General features: G+C 46.6%; 1 protein-coding gene across 1 annotated transcript in view; it reads left to right on the top strand.

Annotated features, from left to right (window-relative positions):
- LOC139265786 (ephrin type-B receptor 1) overlaps positions 1-25,333 on the top strand; it is a 605,412-nt gene that overhangs the window by 539,698 nt on the left and 40,381 nt on the right. Inside the window, exon 12 of the mRNA XM_070883211.1 lies at positions 4,611-4,826. Within this exon, the coding sequence (XP_070739312.1) occupies positions 4,611-4,826 (216 nt within the window). The remainder of the gene's footprint in view (positions 1-4,610; positions 4,827-25,333) is intronic.

Here is a 25,333-nt window from a genome sequence, read left to right as displayed (position 1 = left end):
AACTTCTTCACTCAGAGAGTTGTTAACCTGTGGAATTCCCTGCTGCAGAGAGTTGTTGATGCCAGTTCATTGGATATATTCAAGAGGGAGTTAGATATGGCTCTTGCAGCTAAGGGTATCATGGGGTATGGAGAGAAAGCAGGAAAAGGTTATTGAGGGAGGGATCAGCCATGATCTTATTGAATGGCGGTGCAGGCTTGATGGGCCGAATGGCCTACTACTGCACCTATTTTCTATGTTTCTATGTTATCCACCTGGCCTGCTACTTTCAGGGATCTGTGGACAAGCACTCCAAGGTCCCTTTGTTTATCTGCACTATTAAGTGGCCTACCGCTTGATGAGTATACCCTTTCCTTATTTGCCCTTCCAAAGTGCATCATCTCATACTTCTCTGAATTAAATTCCATTTGCCACTGCTCTGCCCACCTGACCAGTAGATTGATATCCTCCTGCAGCCCATGACTTTCCTCTTCATTATCAACTACACAGCCAATTTTAGTTTCGTCTGCAATCTTCTTAATCATTCTCCCTATATTCAAATCTAAATCATTGATATATACCACAAAAAGCAAAGGACCCAGTACTGTGTCCTGCAGAACCCCACTGGAAACATCCTTCCAGTCACAAAAATATCCATCAGCCATTACCCTTTGCTTCCTACCTCTGCGCCAATTTTGGATCCAACTTGCCACTTTGCCCTGCATCCCATGGGCTTGAACCTTCGTGACCTGTCTACAATACGGGACCTTATCAAAAGCTTTGCTAAAGTCCATGTACACGACATTGTACGCGCTACCCTCATCGACCCTCCTGGTTACCTCTCAAAAAATTCAATCGGAATAGTCAAACAAGATCTTCACAACAAATCTGTGCTGACTGTCCCTAATTAATCCTTACCTTTCCAAATGTAGATTTATCCTGTCTTTCAGGATTTTTTGCAATAATTTTCCCACCAGTGACGTTAGGCTGACAGGTCTGTAATTACTCGGCCTATCCCTTTCTCCTTTCTTAAACAATGGTACTGCATTAGCATTCCTCCAATCCTTCTGCACCATGCCCAAATCCAAAAAGGACTGGAAAATGATGGTCAAGGCCTCTGCTATTTCCTCTTTTACTTCGCTCAACAGCCTGGGATGCATTTCATCCGGGTCTGGGGACTTATCTACTTTCAAAGCTGCTAAACCCTTTAACACTTCCTCTCTCACTATATTTATTTCATCCAGCATATCACACTCCTCCTCAATAGCAGAATCTGCATTGCCCCTTTCCTTTGTGAAAACAGATGCAAAGTATTCATTAAGGACCTTACCAACATCTTCTGCCTCCACACAAAGATTACCCTCATGGTCTCTAATCGACCCTACCCTTTCTTTAGTTACCCTCTTACGCGTAATATATTTATAGACGGGTTTTCCTTAATTTTACTAGTCAAGAAATTTTTGTGCTCTCTTAGCATTCCTAATATCCTTTTAAATTTTGCCTCTTAACTTTCTATATTCCTCTAAAAATTCTATAATATTTAGCTGTTGGTATATGACATAAGTTTCCCTTTTTTTCTTTACCCTCCGCTGTAAGTCCCAGACATCCAGGGGGCTCTAGAATTATTATTCCCAGCCAGTTTCTTTAAGGGCACATGTTTGGCCTGAGCCTTCCGGATCTCCTCATTGAATACCTCCCACTGTTCTGACTCTGATTAACCCACCAGTAGCTGTTTCATAAGAACATAAGAACCTTAGAACATAAGAAATAGGAACAGGAGTAGGCCATACGGCCCCTCGAGCCTGCTCCGCCATTCAATAAAGATCATGGCTGATCTGATCATGGACTCAGCTCCACTTCCCCGCCCGCTCCCCATAACCCCTTATCCCCTTATCATTTAAGAAACTGGCTATTTCTGTCTTAAATTTATTCAATGTTCCGGCTTCCACAGCTCTCTGAGGCAGAAAATTCCACAGATTCACAATCCTCTGAGAGCAAAAATTTCTCCTCATCTCCGTTTTAAATAGGCGGCCCCTTATTCTAAGACCATGCCCTCTATTCTAGTCTCCCCCATCAGTGGAAACATCCTCTCTGCATCCACCTTGTCAAGTCTCCTAATAATCTTATACGTTTCGATAAGATCACATCTCATTCTTCTGAATTCCAATGAGCAGAGGCTCAACCTACTCAATCTTTCCTCATAAGCCAACCCCCTCATCCCCGGAATCAACCTAGTGAATCTTCTCTGAACTGCCTCCAAAGCAAGTATATCCTTTCATAAACATGGAAACCAAAACTGCACGCAGTATTCCAGGTGTGGCCTCACCAATACCCTGTACAACTGTAGCAAGACCTCCCTACTTTTATACTCCATTCCATTTGCAATAAAGGCCAAGATTCCATTGGCCTTCCTGATCACTTGCTGTACTGCATATTATCCTTTTGTGTTTCCAGTTCACTATGGCTAAATCACTCCTTAACATAGCAAAGTTAGCTTTTCCCCAATTTGGGACTTTTATTCCATCCTATCCTTGTCCTTATCCATAACTAACTTGAATCTGACTGAATTATGGTCACTGGCACCCAAGTGCTCTCCCACTAATACCCCTTCAACCTGCCCAGCTTCATTCCCCAAAACTAAATCCAAGCCTGCCCCTTCTCGTTTTGGGCTTGCTACATACTGTCTAAAAAAGTTCTCGAATGAATTTCAAGAATTCCACCCCCTCTGTATTACAAACTGTCTAAAAAAGTTCTCGAATGAATTTCAAGAATTCCACCCTCTCTGTACCCTTCACACTATATTTGTCCCAATCAATATTTGGATAGTTACGATCCCCTATTATTACTTTGTTTTTTGGATTTCACAGAAATTTGCCTACATATTTGCTCCTCTATCTCCCTCCCACTGTTTGCGGGACTATAATTCACGCCCAGCAGTTTGATCGCCCACTCACACACACGCACTCACACCACACACACACACACACACTCACACATACGCGCACACTCACACACAGTCAGTCACACGCACTCACACACACACGCACACACACAGTCACACTCACGCACTCACACTCACACTCACACGCACTCACACACACTCGCACCACACACACACACTCATACACACACTCACCACACACACTCACATTCACACAATCACATTCACACAATCACATTCACAAACACTCACACTCACATACATGCACACACATGACACACCACTCACACGCACTCACACACATACACACTCACACCACACACACACACTCACATTCACACAATCACATTCACACACACTCACACTCACATACATGCACACACGGCACACACACAAACACACACACAATCACACTCACACGCACTCACACCACACACACACACACACTCACATTCACACAATCACATTCACACACACACACATACATGCACACACACACACACGCCACACACACACACACACACCATACTCACGACGCTCACACACATTCTCATACACACACACACACACACACACACAGAGTCTCCCACCACACACACACACAAACTCACACACACCATACACACACACTCCCACCACGCACACACTTCCCACACACACTCACAAACACACACTCACAAACACACACTCTCACTCACACACACAACACTCTCACACACACTCACTCACACACTCTCTCTCACTCACACTCTCTCACTCACACACTTCCACACACACACACACTCACTCACACACTCATATGCACACACTCACACACACTCACACATGCACTCACTCACTCACTCACTTGCACACACCACACACACCGCGCACACACACACTCACACACACTCACTCACATACTCACTCACACACACTCATACACACACTCACACACACTCACACATGCACTCACTCACTCACTTGACACACCACACACACCGCGCAGACACACACTCTCACTCACACACGCACACATACTCACTCACACACACTCACACATGAACTCACTCACTCACTTGCACACACCACACACACCGCGCACACACACACACACACACACTCACACCACACACACTCACACCACACACACATACTCACACGCACATAGTTGAACAAATTGCTCAGCAAGTTTGTATTTGAATTGAGTGGCTTGGCTCCTCCCTTAAGCAAATTGAGCAGCAGAGACAGTGCTTTGTGACGTTAGCTGGACTACAAACATAAGAAATAGGAGCAGGGTTAGGCCACACAATAGATTAGGACTGCTGTGAGTGAAACTGTTTGTTTAACCAAGGCATAATTAAAGGAAACAAAATCAAACCAAACCCCAGACGTGATACTTCACTTTTGTCACATGGGCGTCGGGGAGAAGGAGTTTGGGTTAGGGGGTAGTGCCTTCCACAGTTAAATAGCCTGTCAGCACACACAGGTAAAGAATGGCTACTTAGCTGTGTTAGCAGCAGTGTGCGGAGGAAACGGAGCCCTGCAAAGATTTGCGCCAGTGATGTGGAGGGATGGGGAAGCTGGCCTTGTTGTTTTGAGGTGAAGTGTGTGTTTTCCCTCCGTACTGCGCTACAGGCTCTCCCTCCGGATTCCTCAATTGTTGTTGAGCACCTGCCCGTGTACTAATGAACGTGTTTGTTTTCCGCAGCAAAACGACGGTCAGTTCACAGTGATCCAGCTGGTGGGGATGATGCGGGGCATCGCGGCGGGGATGAAGTACCTGTCCGAGATGAACTACGTGCATCGGGACCTGGCTGCACGCAACATCCTGGTTAACAGCAACCTGGTGTGCAAGGTGTCTGACTTCGGCCTGTCCCGCTACCTGCAGGACGACACCTCAGATCCCACCTACACTAGCTCTCTGGTGAGTCTGACTTTCACCCTCTGGGCCATCTGGGGCAGCCAGACAAACCTGGGGGGGTGGAGGCTCCTGTTCAACACAAGGATGGCTCAGAGAATCGGCACTGCAGTGAAGTGGTCCTCTCCCTGTAATGTATTTCCGTCATGGGCTCTTTGCTGAAGACTTCATAACAACACATTGCTATTAAGAATGCCCTACTCACTGGAATTCAGAAGAATGAGACGTGATCTTATCGAAACATATAAGATTATGAGAGAGCTTGACAAGGTAGATGCAGAGAGGATGTTTCCACTGATGGGGGAGATTAGAACTAGGGGGCATAATCTTAGAATAAGGGGCCGCCCATTTAAAACTGTGATGAGGAGGAAGTTCTTCTTTCAGAGGGTTATAAATCTGTGGAATTCACTGCCCCAGAGAGCTGTGGAAGCTGGGTCATTGAATAAATTTAAGACAGAGATAGACAGTTTTTTAACCGATAAGGGATTAAGGGGTTATGGGGAGTGGGCGGGGAAGTGGAGCTGAGTCCATAATCGGATCAGCCATGATCATATTAAATGGCGGAGCAGGCTCGAAGTGCCGTATGGCCTACTCCTGTTTCTATTTCTTATGTTCTTACGTAGTTGGTTTATTAGCAAAGGTTTAACAAACGCACTACACATTACCAGTTCATCCATCAGGCTCACAACCACCTGCCCCATCGTGAATCCCCCAAACCCAACTGGCTGGGGTTTTATTGAGTCTTGTGAACATCACGTGACTGGCTAAGCCACTCCCAACTCAACAGCTCCACAAACCTGTGAGCGTATATTACACTCCCCAACTGCCCTTACGGCCATCAGGTCTCCCCGCTGAGAGTTTGGAGGGATGAAAATAGCAGGCCGGCAGCTGTACAGCATCTGCATAAGCTCCAAGCCCCTACCTACATACAGGCTTGTCAGCTGATCATGGAAGCAAACATGGTGTGTTTGAGTCTTTCTTGTGACTTTTGTGGTCATTATTTCATTATTGTTTATGGGACCTTGCTGTGCCTTCTCAGAGGGGCGTAAATGAGCCCATGGCACTACTCGATGAAGTTCAGGGGAATTCTCCCTAGTGACCTGGCCAATATTTTAGCGCCCAACCAACGTCACTAAAAAATAATTATAGAATCATAAAAACTTACAACACAGGAGGAGGCTGTTCAGCCCCTCATGCCTGTACTGACTCTTTGAAGGGGCAGTTATACTTAATCCCACCCCCTCCCACTCTTTCTACGTAACTATGTAAATTCTTCATCAAGTACCTCTCCAACCCCTTTGTAAATTATTTATGGAGTTAACTCCCACCTCCTTTTCAGATAAATGATTGCAGATCCCGACAACTCTCTGAATGAAAAAATTCTCCTCATCGCCCCTCTTGATCTTTTCCCATTGATTTTGAATCTGTAACCTCTGGTTATTGACCATTCACCAGAGGGAATAGCTTTCCCTACTTACTCTATCGAAACCTCTCATTATCTTGGAAACCTCTATTAGGTCACCTCTTGACCACCTCTGTTTCAAGGAGAACAGTCCTAACTTTTCCGACCTCTCCTCATAGCTGAAGTCCCTCATCCCTGGTAACGTCCTGGTAAACCTCCGCTGTACCTTTTCTCAGGCCTTTACATCTTTCCTGAAGTGGTCATTTATCTCATTGCTGTTTGTGGAATCTTCTTGTGCGCAAGTTAGCTGCCACATTTTTTACATTGCAACAGTGATGAGGCTTCAAAGTACTTCACTGGCTTTAAAGCACTTTGGTACATCCTGAGGCCATGAAAGGGGCTATAGGCGCTGAGCACCTCGAGTCTCGTCGCCGAGAGCATGCAGAAAGCAAGCGCAGGCAGCGGAAGGAGCATGTGGCAAGCCAGCCCCACCTGTGACAGAGACTGTAATTCCCGTATTGTACTGTCGACACCGAAGAACTCACTTTTAGAGTGGAAGCAAGTCTTCCTCGATTCCGAGGGACTGCCAATAACGATGAGAACTGCAAGACTTTTCTTTGTTGTGTGCTGAAATCTAATGGTCCTATGGGTAGAAGATGCGCAGTCTCCCCGTGATACAGAAATCACTCCAGTGCCAAGCACTGCCTCTTGTAGAGTGGGAGGGAACACGCTGCTCTCGGTAACCTGTCGTGCGAATCCTTCTATAGAACGGCCTCGATTTTAAATCCCGGTGGGTTCCCCGCTCAGGCCTGAGTTAAAATGACAGTCGGTTTCGATGATGTATACCTATATACATCATACCTATATAAAGAAGGACCCTGTTGGCTCCGGGAGTGTCCTTCCTGCCTGCTCAGGGGAGCAGGTTAAACTTGCAGATGTTGCGATCATGGTGGCTTTCGGACAGGTAAGAGCCAAGGCGATTTTAACTGCCCACCTGCCAGGTTTCTGCTGAGTGAGTAGGGTTAAAATCGCCCCACCTTTCCAGCTCTCTGTTGTGCTTTAAGGCAGCTCCTTATATCAGGAGCGTAAACTTTCTCCATAATGAAGACATATTGGCAGTAATTAGGAGGGAACATTGCCAATTTTGTGTCACCCTTTCGCTTCAGTGCTTCTCATTTAAAACTTAATTAGCACCAACCCACACCAAATCTGTCAGTATAGAGGGTCAGAATTGCTGGTAATCACACACTGCATTCAAAATATACAGCAATGTTTTGTTCTGATTGTGATGTTTTCAGTGTTGAGAGCTGCCAGTTTGTTATCTGGGAGGTGACGTCTGCACTCCTCTAATTCTGCCCTCCTGAGTATCCCTGATTATAATCGCTCCACCATTGGTGGCCGTGCCTTCTGTTGCCTGGGCCCCAAGCTCTGGAACTCCCTCCCTAAGCCTCTCCGCCTCTCTACCTCTCTTTCCTTCTTCAAGACGCTCCTTAAAACCTACCTCTTTGACCAAGCTCTCTGCACTAATTTCTACTTTTGCAGCTCGGTGTCAAATTTTTATCGCATAATACTCCTGTGAAGCGCCTTGGGATGTTTCACTGCATTAAAGGCGTGATATAAATACACGTTGTTGTTGTTGTTACGTTCTGACCAATAAGGAAACACTGTTTCCAGTGCAGGAGGGTCAGTAATCTATAGACACAGATTCTCACTGTTCAGGTAAACAGATTCTTCGAAAATAGGGATGGACCGAATGTCCTCCGTCTGTGCTGTCGGCTGTGATGTCGGCGGTAATGGCGGCTGGGCGGTAAAGTTAGCGCCCGGGAACAGTTTGCGCCTCAGTCAGTGACATTGGTCAGCTGGGCCCTGAGTCAGGGGGCGCAGCACTAAGGGAGATGTTGTACACCTCTCTTAGGACATTAGCGTGGGAAACTCCCGAGCTAAAGATCCGGGCCGGGAGCGCTCCGAGAGTCGCCTGAGAGAAAATAAAACCCTGAAAAAAAACCCACAAAAACATTCCCAATACATTGCCCAAAATAATTAAAAGAAAAAACAATCACATTTACCGTAGGAGTCCATTACTTAGCTCGCCGTTGCCGGTATTGTTAATTTCCCAGGCGGTCAGTGCGAGGCGCGCTGTAGGGTGGACGGCTGAAGTCAAAACTCACGCCCGTGTCGCAACCAGGGGCGTTACACACCAGGCGCAGCTCTGCCGGGCAGTGCAGCTCCGCGCCACCACAAAAACGGACCCGAGGCTAACCGCGGGGCGCTGGAGGCTGAGCGCCCACCCAGAACACCTCAACGCTACCATTGCCGCCGCGCCGGGCGATAAACGGAGCGCAGAGGAGCCGAAAATCCGCCCCTTTGATTCTACTCGATGACTTTCTCGTTGGAAGCTGCCTGGATGGAGGAGCGAGCAGCTCACTTTCACAGCCTGCAACATCTACCACAGGTCCAGGATGGTACTCGTGTGGCATTGGAGGCCTTGTGTCAAAGCCCCTCACTTGTTATCAACTGGAAGGGGTATCATTCCATTGATGTGCAACCAGCATGCGATGCCAGCCACGTCATTCTACTTGAGAACGCCTCTCGCCCTAGAAACCGAGATGGTGCATTGGCACACTGCATTATCTGCATTGTTGAGTCACAATAACTGCTGGGGAATAGTGATACTCCATGGAGTCCTGGCCGCTGACACCTCTCCAGCATCCAGGCCCAGAAGCAGAGAACAGGTATAATGAGATTCCTCGAACCACCCACAAGACAGCAGACATGTGGCGTCTTTATGTGCTGCCTCCAGATAAGACCATTATCCCAACAATTGCTCACTGATCTTTCCAATGAGATGTTAAACCGAGATCCTCATCTGCCATTTCAGGTGGGCGTAACAGATCGCATGGCACAATTCGAGCAACAACATGGCAGAGTTCTCCCCGGTATCCTGGCCAATATTTATCCCTCAACCAGCATCACAATAAAAAACAGATTTTCTGGTCCTCATCACATTGCTGTTTGCAGCACCTCGCTGCACGCAAAATGCCTGCCCCGTTTCCTACATTACATCAGTAGCTGCACTTCAAAAGTACTTCATTGGCTGTCAGTCTCCTTGGGAAGTCCCGAGGTTATGGAAGGTGTTCGATAAATGCAAGCGCTTTCTTTAATACGGACCACGATTCTGCAAAGTTTCTATCTGCTCCGAGAGAAGGCAGTCTCTTACTGTATAAACATAAGCAGCAGAGAGCTGCTTACTCCCAATACAGTAGCACACACCACAACACACAATATGCCCATTTACATATTAGACTTTCAAAACCTCCCAACTTCTCACCACCATATCGAATCGTAGCCTGTGAATCTAAAACCTTGCTACCTCGTTATCACATGCTAGAATCTATTATTAACGATGTGGTAACAGGGAACAGAGAAAATAATAATAGGATTGGGCAGAGTCAGCACGGATTTACGAAAGGGAAATCATGTTTGACATACCTGAGGTTGTAACTAATAGAACAGATAAGAGGGTACCAGTGCATGTGGTGTATCTGGCTTTTTGATAAGGTGCCACACATAAGGTTATTAAACAAAATTAGGGCTCATGGGATTGGGGGTAATATACTAGCATGGATTGAGGATTGGTTAACGGACAGAAAACAGAGAGTAGGAATAAATGGGTCATTTTTGGGTTGGCAGGGTGTAACTATTGGAGTGCCGCAAGGATCGGTGCTTGGGCCCCAGCTATTCACAATCTATATCCATGATTTGGATGAGGGCACCAAATGTAATATATCCAAGTTTGCTGATGGTGCAAAGCAAGGTGGGAATGTAAGATGTCAGGAGAATGCAAAGAGGCTTCAAGGTGATATAAACAGACTAAGTGAATGGGAAAGATAAGGTGGAGAAATGTGAAGTTATCCACTTTGGTAGGAAATTTGAAAAGCAGAGTAGTTTTTAAATGGTGAGAGATTGGGAAATGTTGGTGTTCAGAGGGACCTGGGTGTCATAGGAACATAGGAACATACGAAATAGGAGCACGAGTAGGCCATTCGACCCCTCGAGCATGCTCCACCATTCTATAAGATCATGGCTGATCTGATCTTGGGCTCAGCTCCACTTTCCTGCCCGCTCCCCATAACCCTTCACTCCCTTATCTTTCAAAGATCTGTCGATCGCCGCCTTAAATATATTCAATAACCCAGGCTTGTGTTTTTTCCGATTGCGTATTTTTAATTGAGCAATTTCACAATGGAAATTAGCTCCATAAAGCACGAACCACCCTCATGTCACCCTGTGACTCACCATATTAATACATCAGGATGGTTTATGTAGGAGCAGTGGCCATTCGGCCCCTTGAACCTCTGCTGCCATTCAATCAGACCATGGTCTCAACTCCATTGACCTGTCTGTGCTCCAGATCCCTCAATATCCTTACCCAACAGAAATCTCAGCTGTGACATTTCCATTGACCCCCAACATCTATTTTCTTTTCCTTAATGACCAGTTCAAACATTTTCTGCATCGAGAGTTGACTTTAATATGTGAACTTGCTGATTTATTGAGTACTCAATCTCTGCACCTCCCCCCCGTGTGAGAGAGAAAAACTTGTAAACACAACAACTTGCCTTTATATAGCACCTTTAACGTAGGATCGTTCACAGGCAATATTTGACACTGAGCCACACGAGGAGATATCAGGACAGGAGGTTGGTTGTAAGGAACGTCTTCAAGAAGGAAAGAGCGAGGTGGTGAAGCGGAGAGGAAGTTTCACTGAATCAGGATTTATGTCGCCATGAAATCAAAGCTGGATATTGAAATCACAACCTCCTGTAGTGGAATTTAGTCCAAAGTGTGAACACATTTGAACTCTTTAATCTTTTTGTTAAATGCCTAACACCTGGTTGCTGTTGCAGTGCCTGTCGGTCAGCTCGGCCTCCAAATGAGAAAACATCAGGGAGACCACCATTACAGAACTGGTACACAAAACAAACCGATCAATGTATTGATCTGTGGCAGGCAGCGTGAGCACACACACACACACACACACACACATGAAACACTCTGCCGGGAGTGTTTTGCCAGCTGTGTCTGACAGGCTGTAGGATGATGCAAACTGAACGCCTCTATCTAGTGTGAAGCAATGACAGTGAGCAGCCAAGCGAGTCAGAGTGTCAGACCTTGTATAATATGAAAGGTTTGCTTTGCCTGGTTTATGCATAACGATGTCAGCGGGTGACACTGATGCAAGCACTGTTGTCTGAGGGAGAGCACACCACTTCCATTCCAATGTCCCCCCCCCCGACTCCTCTTTCAGTTGGTTGAAACAGAAAAGGCTGACACTTGACCACATTTAACCATTAATTAAGTACTGAAGTGGAAAAGCAATTATTTCCAAGACTGAGCAGGCTGCCTAGACACGGGGCTAGTTATTAGATACAGAGCTTTGCTCAGTCCAGTACTACATGCTGGTAACTGGCGGTGCCAAGGTCACATGTGCTCATCGCATTGCAGGAACTAAGCCTCCAAGTGTTTGTTGTATCCCCGGCCCAAGGGTCAGTATCAATATCCCGGGTCAGGTGTAGCTCAGGCTGGATTCATGGCAAAGCCCCCTCGACAACGTGCTCCTACTGCACCATCGCACCCCTCCACACTGCCCCCGCAGCATTGCCGCCTCTCCTTGTGGCCACTCTCCTTTATGAATAGCTTTAAAAGAAAGAAAGACTTGGGTTTAGATAAAGCATCTTTCATGACCACCAGATGACCCAAAGCACTTTCGAACCAATGAGGTACTTTTGGGGTGTAGTCACTGTTGTAATGTAGGAAACACGGCAGCCAGTTTGCGCACAGCAAGCTCCCACACACAGCAATGTGATAATGACCAGATAATCTGTTTTTGTTATGTTGATTGAGAGATAAATATTGGCCCAGGACACCGGGATAACTCCCATGCTCTTCTTCAAAATCGTGCCATGGGATCTTTTACGTCCACCTGAGAGGGCAGATGGGGTTAACATCTCATCTGAAAGACAGCACCTCCGACAGTGCAGCACTCCCTCAGCACCACACTGGCATGTCAGCCTAAATTATGTGTTCAAGTACCTGCAGTGGGACGTTGAACCCACCACCTTCTGTCTCAGAGGCAAATTTCTACCCATTGAGCCACAGCTGACAACCATGCCCAACAAAATAAACCAGTATTGACCACTCGCTGTCTGCTGGAGATGGGGTGTGAGGCGCCTCATCCAGCGCACTGTCCCACTCACAACTCAGAATGGAAGATGTCAGGCTACCCAGGCACACATACAAAAGCAAAATACTACGGATGCTGTAAATCTGAAATAAAAACAGAAAGTGCTGGATATACTCAGCAGGTCAGGCAGCGACTGTGGAGAGAGAGAGAGAGTTAACGTTTCAGGCCCGCTGAGCATATCTAGCATTTTCTCATTTTCCCCAGGCGCACATTTGTGCTTCCCTCCAGTAAAGCCATGATACTGGTGCAAGCTGTTCTTCTGTCTGCCAAAGGTGTGTTTGTTTCTTCTGATTAAAACTTATTCGGGGAAAAATTCAGCATTGACCCGTTTGTGGGTGGTAATAGTTGGGAGGCACGAGACCGCGCCAGGCGTTGAAGTCCCACCCCTCTCCAGAAATTCGTGTTACCACCTCCGGAAGGAAGTGGAGCGTTAAATCAAGCTCGCTGCTTCCTCCCTGGGGCGCTATCGGGGGCGTGCAGCACTGCCGCGTCAGAGGGACCCGTCCTTCATTTAAGGGAAGGCCCACGCTGCCGACTCTGCGGAAGAAGAAGGGACCGACCTGGGCGGCCGGGGAGCGATCGCGGCCAAGACTCTGCGAGGAAACCGGATCTGGAGCTCGGCCGCCTCATCTTTCTTTCTCGCCCTGGTCGCGGCCGCCTCCTTCGCACCTCCTGCAGCTGCCAGTGTTTCCGGGACCGGGGCGCTAGCAGGGCGATGCACGCGGCGATGATGTCACGATCTCCGGCCGCAAGAGATCGGGGCGCAAAGCCGCAGCGCCGCCGCTAAACTCCCGCTGAATATGGCAGAAGTCGTTAACAGCGCCCCCACCCTGGACGCTAACTGGAGGCGCAAATTACTTGAATTTCTAGCCCAGTATTTTCTCTGAGCGAAAAGTTAATTTATGGGAGTATTCAAAAGGAGGGCTAGATGAGCATCTTCGTGGCAATATTGTGTGATTTAGGTAAGGTCAGGTTTTATCAGGGACAAGACCTTAAAATGCGCAGTCATTTCTGAGTAGTTGGAGGATATGCCAGTCATTGCAGAGAACATCATGTGTATTGTGTGGAAAGTGCTTTGAGAGAGCGATGGTTGATTTTATAAGATATATTGCCCACTATGTACACGCTATTAAAGGCCAAACACGACTATTGACAGAGTGAGAGGTAAAGATAGGAGCAATGGAATAAAGAGGGTGAAATAGTGAGACACTTTTAGTTTGCAAATGATATTTTCTGAAATAAAAAAAATTGCCTTCTAGGACTTGGAAATAACTGTGGTATCAGATGAGCAGTAATAGCTGTGTGCTGGCACCGAGCAGCGTCAGGCATTTTGAGATGTGACCTCCTCATTTCTCCAACCCGTTTTCTTCACTTCCCTCCTGAAGGCACAGACTCCTCGCCGCGATACAGTTTATGGTCACGCTTTGGTCACCTGCCTATTTGGGAATGGCTGGGGGAAATGGCACCATAGCCAGCCCCATCCTGTGCTCTCTGTTCTGACTGCTGAATAGAGATCAGGAGCAAGATATTGAAACAGGAATAGGCCATTCAGCCCCTCGTGTCTGTTCCGCCATTCAATTTTATTTACCCGTTTTTGCTCCATATCCCTTGATACCGTTACCTAGCAACTATCTAGCGATTTCAGTTTTCAAAATTTCGATTGGCCCAGCACCCATAGCCCCTTGCCGGGAGAGATTTTCACTACCCTTTGTGTGAAAAAGTGCTTCCTGAACGGCCTGGCTCTAATTTTTAGATCATACCCCTTTGTTCTGGATTCCCCTACTAGAGGAAAGAGTCACTCTGTATTTTCCCCATCAAATGCCCTTACCGTTTTAAACACCTGCTCCAAGGCCGGTATAGCCTTCTTGAGGCGCGTTTCCCAGAACTGAACGCAGTGTCCAGATGGGCTCTGACCGAGGCTCGGTATAACTGCGCTTTGTATTCCAGACCCCTCCAGACAAAGCCCAACATTCCATTAGCCTTTTTGGCTCTGGAAGAATTTTCCCCCTCCCTAACCCAGAGCCAATGAGACCAGTTATAATTCTCACTACCTTGTGTCCAAGTTGAGATCCACAGATTAAAGCTCAGACTCTCCTGCTAAATTACACTCAGCCATCCACTTGAACCTGCAGAGGATCCTTTTTAAAAAAAAATGTTTTAATTGGTTCATGGGATGTGGGTGTCGCTGGCAAGGCCGGCATTTATTGCCCATCCCCAATTGCCCCTTGAGAAGGTGGTGGTGAATCGCCTTCTTGAACTGCTGCAGTCCGTGTGGTGAAGGCGCTCCCACAGTGCTGTTAGGGAGGGAGTTCCAGGATTCTGACCCAGCGACAATGAAGGAACGGCCGATATATTTCAAAGTCAGGATGGTGTGTGACCTGGAGCGGAACGTGGAGGTGGTGGTGTTCCCAATGAGCCTGCTACCCTTGTCCTTCTAGGTGGTAGAGTTCGTGGGTTTGGGACCTTTGGAACCTACTGCAACTAATGCAGTTTAAGCTCAGTCAAGTAGCACCCTGCCAGCAAGTCCCCTTGTATAGCTGTGAAACCTCTGAACTGCTGGTCCACTGACCTTTCATATTGTGTGCAGGAGCTACCTATGGTCATTTGTTGGTCATTTGGGTGACTCCCCTTTCACACTCAATAAATGAATGACCCGAAGCGAAATGCAGTAAATATTTTGTGAATTTATTTGCAATTTATTACTTGGTGACGTGTATAAAGGTTATGTGTTTCCTCAGTATATATATTATATCTTTTTATTGTCTACATAGAGTGTATATTTTAATGTATATAATGTGTAGAGTTTTAATGCTTGTGCTCTTTGTAACGGAAATATCTGTGCCCTAGTTTAATGTGCTCCACTTACTGTGCGAATGGAAGAAGCTACTGTTGTTTGAAGCAGATGGCTAGCTGCCTGTGATACAAGCTAGCTCTGTCTGCTTCAGCAACTACCCCTGAAGTTACTTCATCAGTGCCAAGGCTATTCTTTGCCTGGGTTTCTGGGCTGTAAGAAAGGAAGGAAGGGACAAAGGAAGCAAGCGAGTGAGGGAAGGAGTGAGGGAGGGAGGCAGACATTTAGGTGCCAGCCTTGGGTTCAGTGCTAGTACTTTCAGCTCTGAGCCAGAAGGTTTTGGGTTCTGGGTTGTGGCCTCTTTCCAGAATTTGACCGCATAATTTCGGCTAACACTCCAGTGCCGCACTGAGGGAGTGCTGCACGGTCTGAGGTGCCATTATACAGCTGAGACGTTAAGGCCACGCCCTGTCTGCCCTCTCAGGTCATGTAAAAGACTCCAGGGCAGGGGAGTTCTCTCCCAGCCAATATTTATTTCTCAACCAACATCACTAAAAGCGATGATTTAATCACTTAAATAATCATTGTTGTTTGTGGGATCTTGCTGTGCATAAATTGGATAACACATTTGGCTACATTAAACAGAGACTAATCGTCTGTGAAGCATTTTGAGATGTCCTGAGTTTATGAAAGGTGCTATATAAATGCAAGCATTTTATACCAACATGCTTTGTGTACAAAGACGAGGGCCCAGGGGCAGCACGGGCCAGCCCACACTGCGATATGTGTGCGCACGAGGTCCGTGCAGCAGAGCTGGTCTCCAGTCGTCCTGGTTAATCCTTGCCACTGGATGAAGGCCGAGCTCTGTCAAGCCTGTGTGGCGGCTGATGTGCAACGGTCACCACATGTTAAAAATATCCACGCACAGGCATCTTCCACCCCCTCAACTGGAGTTCAGGACGGGAACATCGGGTCCTTCATTGAAATATCTGTGAACTCTCATGGAAGCAAGTCATCCTCGTTTGAGGGACCGCCTATAATGATGACAATTGCTTTGAAATGCAGTCTTTTATGTAGGCAAGAGCCAAGTCAATGCAAGGTCTGACCAATAGCAGTGGCATGCATGACCAGTTCATCTGATGTTGTGAAAAGCCATTTGTGCAGAACAGGGCACAGAAAATATCGGATACACTCAGCAGGTCAGACAGGATCTGTGGAGAGTGAAATAGAATCAACATTTCTGGTCGTTGACCTTTGTGCTGGTGCAGAACTGCAATGAGGTCATCGTCATTGAGCTGCTCCTGTAGCTATGCGATCCCAGTAGTGCTGGACATCATCTCCTCTGGGTGCATCTTGATCCTCCTGCCTCATGGAGTCCAAAGGTTGCCGCTATTCATTTACTAATGGACTCCATCGGCTAGACTTTCCACTTTGCTGTCTATCGCGCAAACAATGGGCGATGTTCCAGCGAAGTTCGATGTCCAAGCCGTACCGATCACTGGCTCATCACCCATTTTTTGGATTTTCCACTCGGCGATAGGTCAGCGATGTGAAATGGGCGATGCAAAAGGTCAGCGATGTGACGTGTGCCTCGCGAACAGCCAGCGATGTGGAAGGCAAAAGCTTCCCTAGCAACAGCCTTCTGCGCATGCGATTTTTTTTTTCCGGTTGATAGCATTTTGCGTGTTTCAGGCGGTCAGGGGTCATCCACACATGTGCAGAAGGCCGAGAGAGAGAGAGAGAGAGAGAGACCGAGAAGAAGGAGAGAGCTAGCATTGGAGTGAGAGATTTAGGAGAAAGTGAGAAAAGTGAATTTAAATTAAATTTAAAACGATATTGTGAGAAGATAATTAGCAGCAAAAGGAGATATAATTGAAAAATGTAAATTCACAATATAAAAACTTATTGAAAAGATAAATATTCATCAATATGTCAGCATCGTTGTCTGAGAGTGTGGAGGAGGCTCGCAAAAGGGCCAAGCCCTTTTCAGATGAATCAAACGAGGCTCTTGTTCAGGAGGTGTACGTAAGGTGGGGCGAGTTAACCCGGGGTGGCAGTGGGAAACCCCCACCCCGGGTGTACAGGAAAATATGGACCGAGATTTCTGACATCGTCTCGGCGGCGTCTAACGAGACGAGAGGGTCCGACCAATGCCGCAAGCGTTGGAACAGCTTGGCCGCGTCAGCAAGAGTAAGTACAGATTTTACATTGTTTTGATGAACATTGTAATTATAATTATAATATGAAATCTGCTGCATTGAAATATATTTTGTACACAGCGGGACACTTTTGTACATTAGCTCCTGACATTGCCGACCTCAATGGCGATTGTATTAGAGAGCTATATGTTTGTGTCAATCATTACCTCGTATCCCTGATACATGTTAGAACTGTTAAAATGTCTTTCCATGATAGTACACATGCCATACAGCTTATGCCAAGCACTTTGTCACTTTTGCAGAGGAAGATATCGAACAACCGAGCCCAGCACAAACACACGGGACGGGGCACAGCTGCCTTACAATCACTGAGTGACATTGAGGAGCGTGCTGCGGCCCTGGTGGGGAGCCACAGTCGAGCGGCCACCTCCCGTGGATCTGCCGAGCCCACTGATGTGTCACGTGAGTAATGTGTCAAGCACTGTTACAGTAATGTAACATCATTTCATGACATTATACGAATGTACAGTCCTCTTAATCAATCTGTCTATCTCAGACTAATTCTGCCTCCGCAACTCTGTGTCACTCAATTCCGCATAGATGTACTACCATATGTACTAACATGTGATGCATTGTTATGTAACGTCTCCTGGTCTCATTTATTGTAGTAGTGATGCTCCTCCTTCGTAAGCCAGCACAGCGCAAGAATGTGTGCCCTTCTGCTCTAATAAACTCAATAAGCTCAATTGTGTTTTGCAGAGCCCACAACACCAATGTGCAGACCAGAACTGCAACCTGCACCGTTACAGGTGGTCCTCACCACGGGTGGGGAGGAAGAGGAGGAGGAGGAAGATACGACCGAGCCTGAGGAGGAGGAGGAGGAAGTGGATTCGGAGGAAGATGCCCCTAGCATCCCTCTGCCTGTGGTAGAATCACCTGTGGGACCCGTTGGCATCTTTGAAGGAAGAAGCAGTGGGACCAAGCGGCATGCAGCTGTTGACGCCTAGGCGAGCATTCGTGCTCTCAAAGACCCCATGGAGGTTGAGTCAGCGAGTAGAGCACACGCTTACCCTGGCCGATCGCATGGATGGCTTGGTTCAACTGTGCGAGGAGATCGTCGCGATGTCGCGACCATCCCCAGGTGTTTGTGGCCCTCAAGGAGGCCTACTCCCGGGTGTTTTAGCAGACGTTGGAGGAGATGCGCAAGCAGACCGCCGCCACCAATGCCTTGCGGCATGCATTGTTGGAGGGACACGGAGCTGCACCTGAACGTGCCCGTGATGCTGCAGACTGCAAACGCAGCACACAAGCGGGTCAGGGAATTCCTCCTGACTCGGAGGCGATCCCCATGCTTTGCCATCCCCTCCTACATCCCCCCCAACAAGCGATCGCACCAGCAGTTCCCCCACCACGGCAAGAAGTCTTGCCATTGGTAGTTGCACGCCCGCGACGTCTCGGTGCCACCCGGGGACCAAATTGGATGGGTGGGGCTAGTGTACGGGGAGGGAAACATGGCCGCAGGTGATGTATGAATATTGTTTAAATTTTTATTATTGTTGGTGTTAATGGTTTACTGTTGGGGTGTAGTTTGGGGAGGTTGGGTAGGTCGGTGCATTGTTTGTGTTTTTGTTGTTGTTCTTAAAAGATAAATGTAGTTTCAGTGAAAAAAAATTTATTTAATTTTAAATTGTACAATTGTTGTGCATGTTCTTATAATGACGGAATAACATATTAACGTAAACAATGGTCAACCAGACCAGGCAAGGATGTAATGTAACTCAACGCTAACGCAAACGCAACTGTTGCTTTGCGATAACCTTAACTATAACTGTGACCATCCACAATGTAAGTTCATGCAAAGCGTTCATTTATGAGCTGCTCACGCAACAGTTCTGCAGCCACGTAACTCCCACAGGGTTTTTCCAGTCTTGCGGGTGGGCGTGGAGGCATGGGTTCATCGCCAGGTTGATTGTCCTCCCCGAGGTCCTCATCATCTTCCTCCTCCTGCTCCTCATCGTCTGCCTCTTCTGTCTCCCCACTCTCTTGAGGTGGACAGGCAGCCCCATCTGGAAAATGTCCTCTCCTCATAGCCAGGTTATGCAACATGCAACACACCACAATAAACTCAGTGGCCTGGTCACGATGGTACTGTAGGCTGCCTCCTTAGTAGTCCAGGCATCTGAAGTGCTGCTTTAGGACTCCAATTGTCTTTTCGACGATTTTGCATGTAGCTATGTGGCTCTCATTGTAACGCTTCTCGGCTTCAGTAACTGGATTACGCATGGGGGGGTCATGAGCTATCTGGCAAGGCCATATCCTTTATCTCCCAGCATCCAACCGTGACCTTCTGGCTGACTGATAAACAGATCAGAGACAGTGCTCTCATGCAGGATGTGTGCATCATGGATGCTGCCTGGAAAATTTGCATTAACTGCCATGATGTTTTGGTTGTGGTCGACAGCTGTACATTCAGCGAGTGAAATCCCTTATCGGTTACAAAACACCTCTGCATACTGTAATGGAACTCTCGGCAATGTGCATGCAGTCTGGTGCTCCCTGCACCTTGGGGATGTCTGCTATTCTGGAGAAACTCAAAGCCCTCCCGGTTTGTGCCTCCCTGGTCATAGGGAAGCTTATAAAGTCCATCCTGCGAGCGTAAAGGGCTTCAATCAACTGTCGAATTGAGCAATGTGTGGCGTACTGAGAGATACCGCAAATGTCGCCAGCTGAAGCCTGAAAGGAGCCCGATGCATAGAAGGATAGTGCTGCAGTCACCTTTACCTGAACAGGCAGTGCAGTCCTGATGGTGCTGGTAGGCTGCAGATCCCCCTTGATGAGCTGGCATATCTCAGCGATGACCTCCTATCGGAAGCACAACCTGCGAAGGTATGCGTTATCAAACAAGTTGAGGTAAGATTGCTTTTCCTTGTAAGTTGTTCGGCTGTAAGGTCTCCTCCTACATCCACGCGTTAGTCTGCGACCTCTACGATTGACCCCTTCACTTAACCCTTCACTTAACTCAAGCTCAGATGCCAGCAGTTGTGCACTCACAGAGATGCCCCCATTATTATTGCTGTTACTTTCACTGTTGATATAAATGCCCTTTCTACTACTAAAACTGACCTTTCTACTAAAATAAATGAAAAGATAATTATAATAATAAATATAAGTTTAAATTTGAGCGGATATATAACTCACAAAGTAGTAAACACTCTTATTTTAGCAGCCTTCTCCCTTCCTCCAATATTCAAAATTACGTCAAAATGGTGTCCGTAGTGCCAAGTTCTGTGAGCAAAGCCCGTGAAAAGCAACTATTCTCCAGCGATGTTCCCGGCGAGCGACCAGCCCGGCAATGTGCTGGCGATGTGATGAAAGTTGGGCTGGACGATGTGCGGGCAATGATCTCAGTGATCAGCCCGGCAATGTGAGCGGAAAGTTGGAGGGAGAATTTTCCAGCGATGTACCGGCCTGAAATTCCATCTTTCAGTGAAAATGGGTGATAAAAGGCCGTTTTCAGCGATATATAGGCACTAGGCCAGCGACGTGAAGTGGAAAGTGGCTCACATCGCTGCGGTTGATCACTCCGGTTGCCGTTTGAGCTGCTCCCTCAGTTATGGCAGGGTGCAGCGGAGATTTCCATCCTTCACAGCACCACAGCGATGGACTCAGGCGACCTCCTGGCATTGTCCAGATGTTGCACCATCCTCTTTAAAAACTGGTCATGTAAGCAGTGGTAGCCCTTGGGGGGGCCATGGCTCCATCTGGCTCCAGCAAGCCCCATATCAGGCACCACCTCTTCTGACCTGTTCTCACCAAGGGACTGAGCTTCAACCAATTGCTATTTTCAAAGTAAAACCAGTACTAAATAACAATTATCACCATTATTTGGTATCTGTTTATCTCTTCTTTTTTGGTGAGTATTATTGGGGAAATGGCACTGTTATAAACAGGGCTGCTTAATACTGCTTATGCACGTCCAATGCAACATTCTGCTGCTGTACACACACACCCTCGCTTTCTCTCACTCTCTCTCTCTCTGATCCAGTAAAGTAACTGGAATGGTAAGAACATAAGAAATAGGAGCAGGAGTAGCCCATATTGCCCCTCGAGCCTGCTCCGCTGGGTAAGGCCCTGGGTGAACAATGAATCCTTTCAGGGTTGAGCTTATGCAGTGTGCAGGTAGGGGGTGCACACTGTGTACTGCTGATCTCTCTGATTGATGGTACAGGCCATGTCAACAAACTATTTAATTCAGGTTCAAAGCAACAAACAAGTTTATTCAGAAGTAAAATTAAACAAATGTAAGAGTGCAAACAACAGAATTAGCTAGTGTACAATACTTTATTTCACTGCAGGATATGTTTCAAGGCATTAAAGGTTGCTAAAGTTTACAGTTCTCTTCAGTAACTTTACACCATATGTGTGATGAAAACATGTTACATGAGGCTCAGCTCTCGTGAAACACCCTTCCAGCTCCCATGTGTAGTGGAAGAGAAAGCTAGGACCTTACTGAAGGATTTAGATAATCAGCCGAATTATACTCTTTTATTGTCACGCTGGTAAACAAGATAGATAAAAAAGTAACTACACAATTAAAAATGACAAATAAAATAAGGTCTTAAAGACTGTAATAACAACGACTTGTATTTATATAGCGCCTTTAATGTAGTGAAATGTCCCAAAGCTTCACAGGAGTGTTATAAGACAAGAAATTTGAAACCGAGCCGCATAAGTAAACATTAGCGCAGGTGATCAAAAGTTTGCTCAAAGAGGTAGGTTTTAAGGAGCGTCTTGAATGAGGAAAGAGAGGTAGAGAGGCGGAGAGGTTTAGGCAGGGAGTTCCAGAGCTTGGGGCCCAGGCAACAGAAGGACGATCACCAATGGTGGAGCAATTATAATCAGGGATGCATAAGAGGGCAGAGTTAGAGGAGCACAGACATCTCAAAGGGTTGTGGGGCTGGAGGAGATTACAGAGATAGGGAGGGGCGAGGCCGTGGAGGGATTTGAAAACAAGGATGAGAATTTTGAAATCGAGGTGCTGCTTAACTGGAAGCCAATGTACTGGAAGCGAGCACAGGGGTGATGGGTGAGCGGGACTTGGTGCGAGTAAGGACATGGGCAGCCCAGTTTTCTGCAGGAAATAATCCATTTACAATTCAGTAATTAAGCTTTTAAAGAATAACGTCAGCTGGATCAGCAATAGGCAGTTTTCTGCTGTTATCACCTGACCTGCAGATCACGTGTTTTTAAATAGCAGAGTAAGAAAGCTCCCAGCTCACGTAGGTGAACTGCAGATTTACCTACACTTCCTTCATTGAGGTTAGAGATGTCACAGAAGAAAAGCAGCTTGAAGTTACATTATTTGAACAGCTAGGCAACTGGATAAGTGTTTTACACCTTCTCCCACACAGAGAAATGGACAGCTCTCTTGCTCACAGAAGGACATGTTACAACACTGGCAAGCTGCAAATTCGTAATAAGAGATGATGTAATGAGTCTATCTGAATGCCTTACTGAGTGCAGTGCTGGCTGTGGCTCAGTGGGCAGCACTCCTGCCTTTTGAGTCAGAGGGTTGTGGGTTCACATCTGTCTCCAGGGACTTGAGTACAAAAACAAATCTAGGTTGACATTCTAGTGCAATGCTGAGGGAGTGCTGCACTGTTGGAGGTGCTGTCTTTCAGATGAGAAGGTAAACTGAGGCCCTGTCTGCTCTCTCAAGTTGAAATAAAAGATCCTGCAGCATTATTTTGAAGAAAAGCAGGGGAGTTATTCCCCCAATGTGCTGGGCAAATATTTATGCCTCAAAACAGATTATCGGGTCATTATCACATTGCTGTGTGTGGGAGCTTGCTGTGCGCAAATTGGTTGCCATGTTTCCCACATTGCAACAGTGACTACACTCCAAAAGTACTTCATTGGCTGTAAAGCACTTTGAGACATCCAGTGGTCATGAAAGGCGCTATATAAATGCAAATCTTTCTTTCATTCCCTGCTATGAGTAGGGTGGATTAACATCAGCTGGAATACATCGCTAATCTGGGCTGCTGCAGCAGGCATCGTGTTTGAACTGTTTGTTAATTCAGCTCCTCTGGCACTGTTTGATTCTGTGATGCTGTTTAGCTAATTCCCCTGATGGTGCCTAAAGCAAATATTTAACTTACTGCTTAGAAAAATGAATCAGCGCAAAGGCAGAGATAAATAAGAGGTTATTGAAGGCGAAGAAAAATTCCTTTGGATCCCTATTGTAAAGGGCTGTGTGATGGCTCTTTACCCTGCATGATACCAAGCGACGCAGTGTGAAATTCCACTCCAATTTACAAGTCCTCAGGAAGCCATGTCACGTGCACCTCATTGTCTCTTTGTGTTCCCCTGCTCAGTGATTGGGATTCTAGTTACTGTGCACTGGCTGGGACAGTGAAGGCCACAATCAATCAGACTCTCCAGAGTGCAGTGAGCTGACAATGCAAATATACAGACATTGTGGCAATTTGCATCTTCAAGGTAGGTGAAACGAGCAACCTGCGTATTGAGACCGCTAACTGAACGGGCAGATGTTTTTGGGTGACCAGGGAGCAAAGGACAACACCCTTAAAGAAGGAAATAATAAGGAGACAGGGGAAATTACTGTGTAAATCCGCCCCCCCCGCCCCTCAAAAGTGAGTAAAAATATAGCATTTGCAGTAAGACCTGTAGATGCCGTGATCTCGGTCTTTCTCTTTACACCACCGAGATTCCCATATCTGAGGAACTCGTGCTTTTACTCAAATGTCATGTTACAAACTCCCAGGCCAACTTCTGAGTGAAATGTTAAACTAAGGAAAACTGAAATGGCAGATGTCTGATAAAAAATTCTTTCAGCAAAAAGGGAAGTACATGCCAATATTATATACAAGGGAGGCAGATATACTAGCAGAAACCTGACATTTCAGTTGAGTTGACATAAAGAGCAGCTAAAAGAAGGATAATATCCTTTAATATTCACAAGGTTGAGAAACTGGAGATCTTGCTGTGTTTAACAAGAAGCAGTTGGAGGCATGAGAGAGCTATTGGACCTCAAATTCCTGACTGTGCAAATGACAGTTGTAACAGTTTGCAGTCAGATGTACATCAGGGGCCCATTGTGATATACTCTGGGTCTATGTGCCCCTCATTAAACTGAGAACGCACAACATTCTTCTGTTACAACATGTTTCAATGGGAGTCATTTTCATTCTCATCGCAAGGCACTAACCAATGGCGTGCCTCTCCCAGGCGTTATAGAAACTGCCAGATTTGCATTTCAGTTGAAATCAGTGGATTGAAAATTGGGCGGTTTCTGAAATCTGTGCCGCACATTTACTGCATGAAGTGAGGTGAAAATGAACCCCAATGTCATCAGTTGTCAAAGTCATTGCAATTAATATAGGTGGGCTAGGGGACTCACTATATTAAACATAGTAAGATCCTCCTTTGCCGGGGGCTTAGATCTAAATGGTATATGGATCTTCTAAGAAAAGTGGACATTGGTTTAGTTGTGGTCAGCAGAGTACATGCCGGGAGATTACCTATAAATATTTCTTTATACTGTCCACTAGATCCCTGCAGCTGATCTTCAGTCCTGCCCAGGGAGGATCATTATAGATCACACATTCTATCTCTCTCATTCCAAGATGTTATATTTGGTAGTTTATTTGATTTTGTTCCCCTTTCCATAGAGTTTCTCCAAACCACACACCTATCCTAGTGACAGATCGTTAAACCACACATCATCATAGGCAGTCCCTCGGAATCGAGAAAGACTTGCTTCCACTCTAAAAATGAGTCCTTAGGTGGCTGAACAGTCCAATACGAGAGCCACAGTCCCTGTTACTGATGGGACAGATAGTCGTTAAAGGAAAGGGTGGGTGGGACTGGTTTGCCGCACGCTCTTTTCGCTGC

The sequence above is a fragment of the Pristiophorus japonicus genome, chromosome 6 (genome assembly GCF_044704955.1).
Source record: "Pristiophorus japonicus isolate sPriJap1 chromosome 6, sPriJap1.hap1, whole genome shotgun sequence".
Classification (NCBI taxonomy): Eukaryota; Metazoa; Chordata; class Chondrichthyes; family Pristiophoridae; genus Pristiophorus; species Pristiophorus japonicus.
Note: the sequence above shows the minus strand (reverse complement) of the source record. Positions and strands in the feature narration are given on the sequence as shown.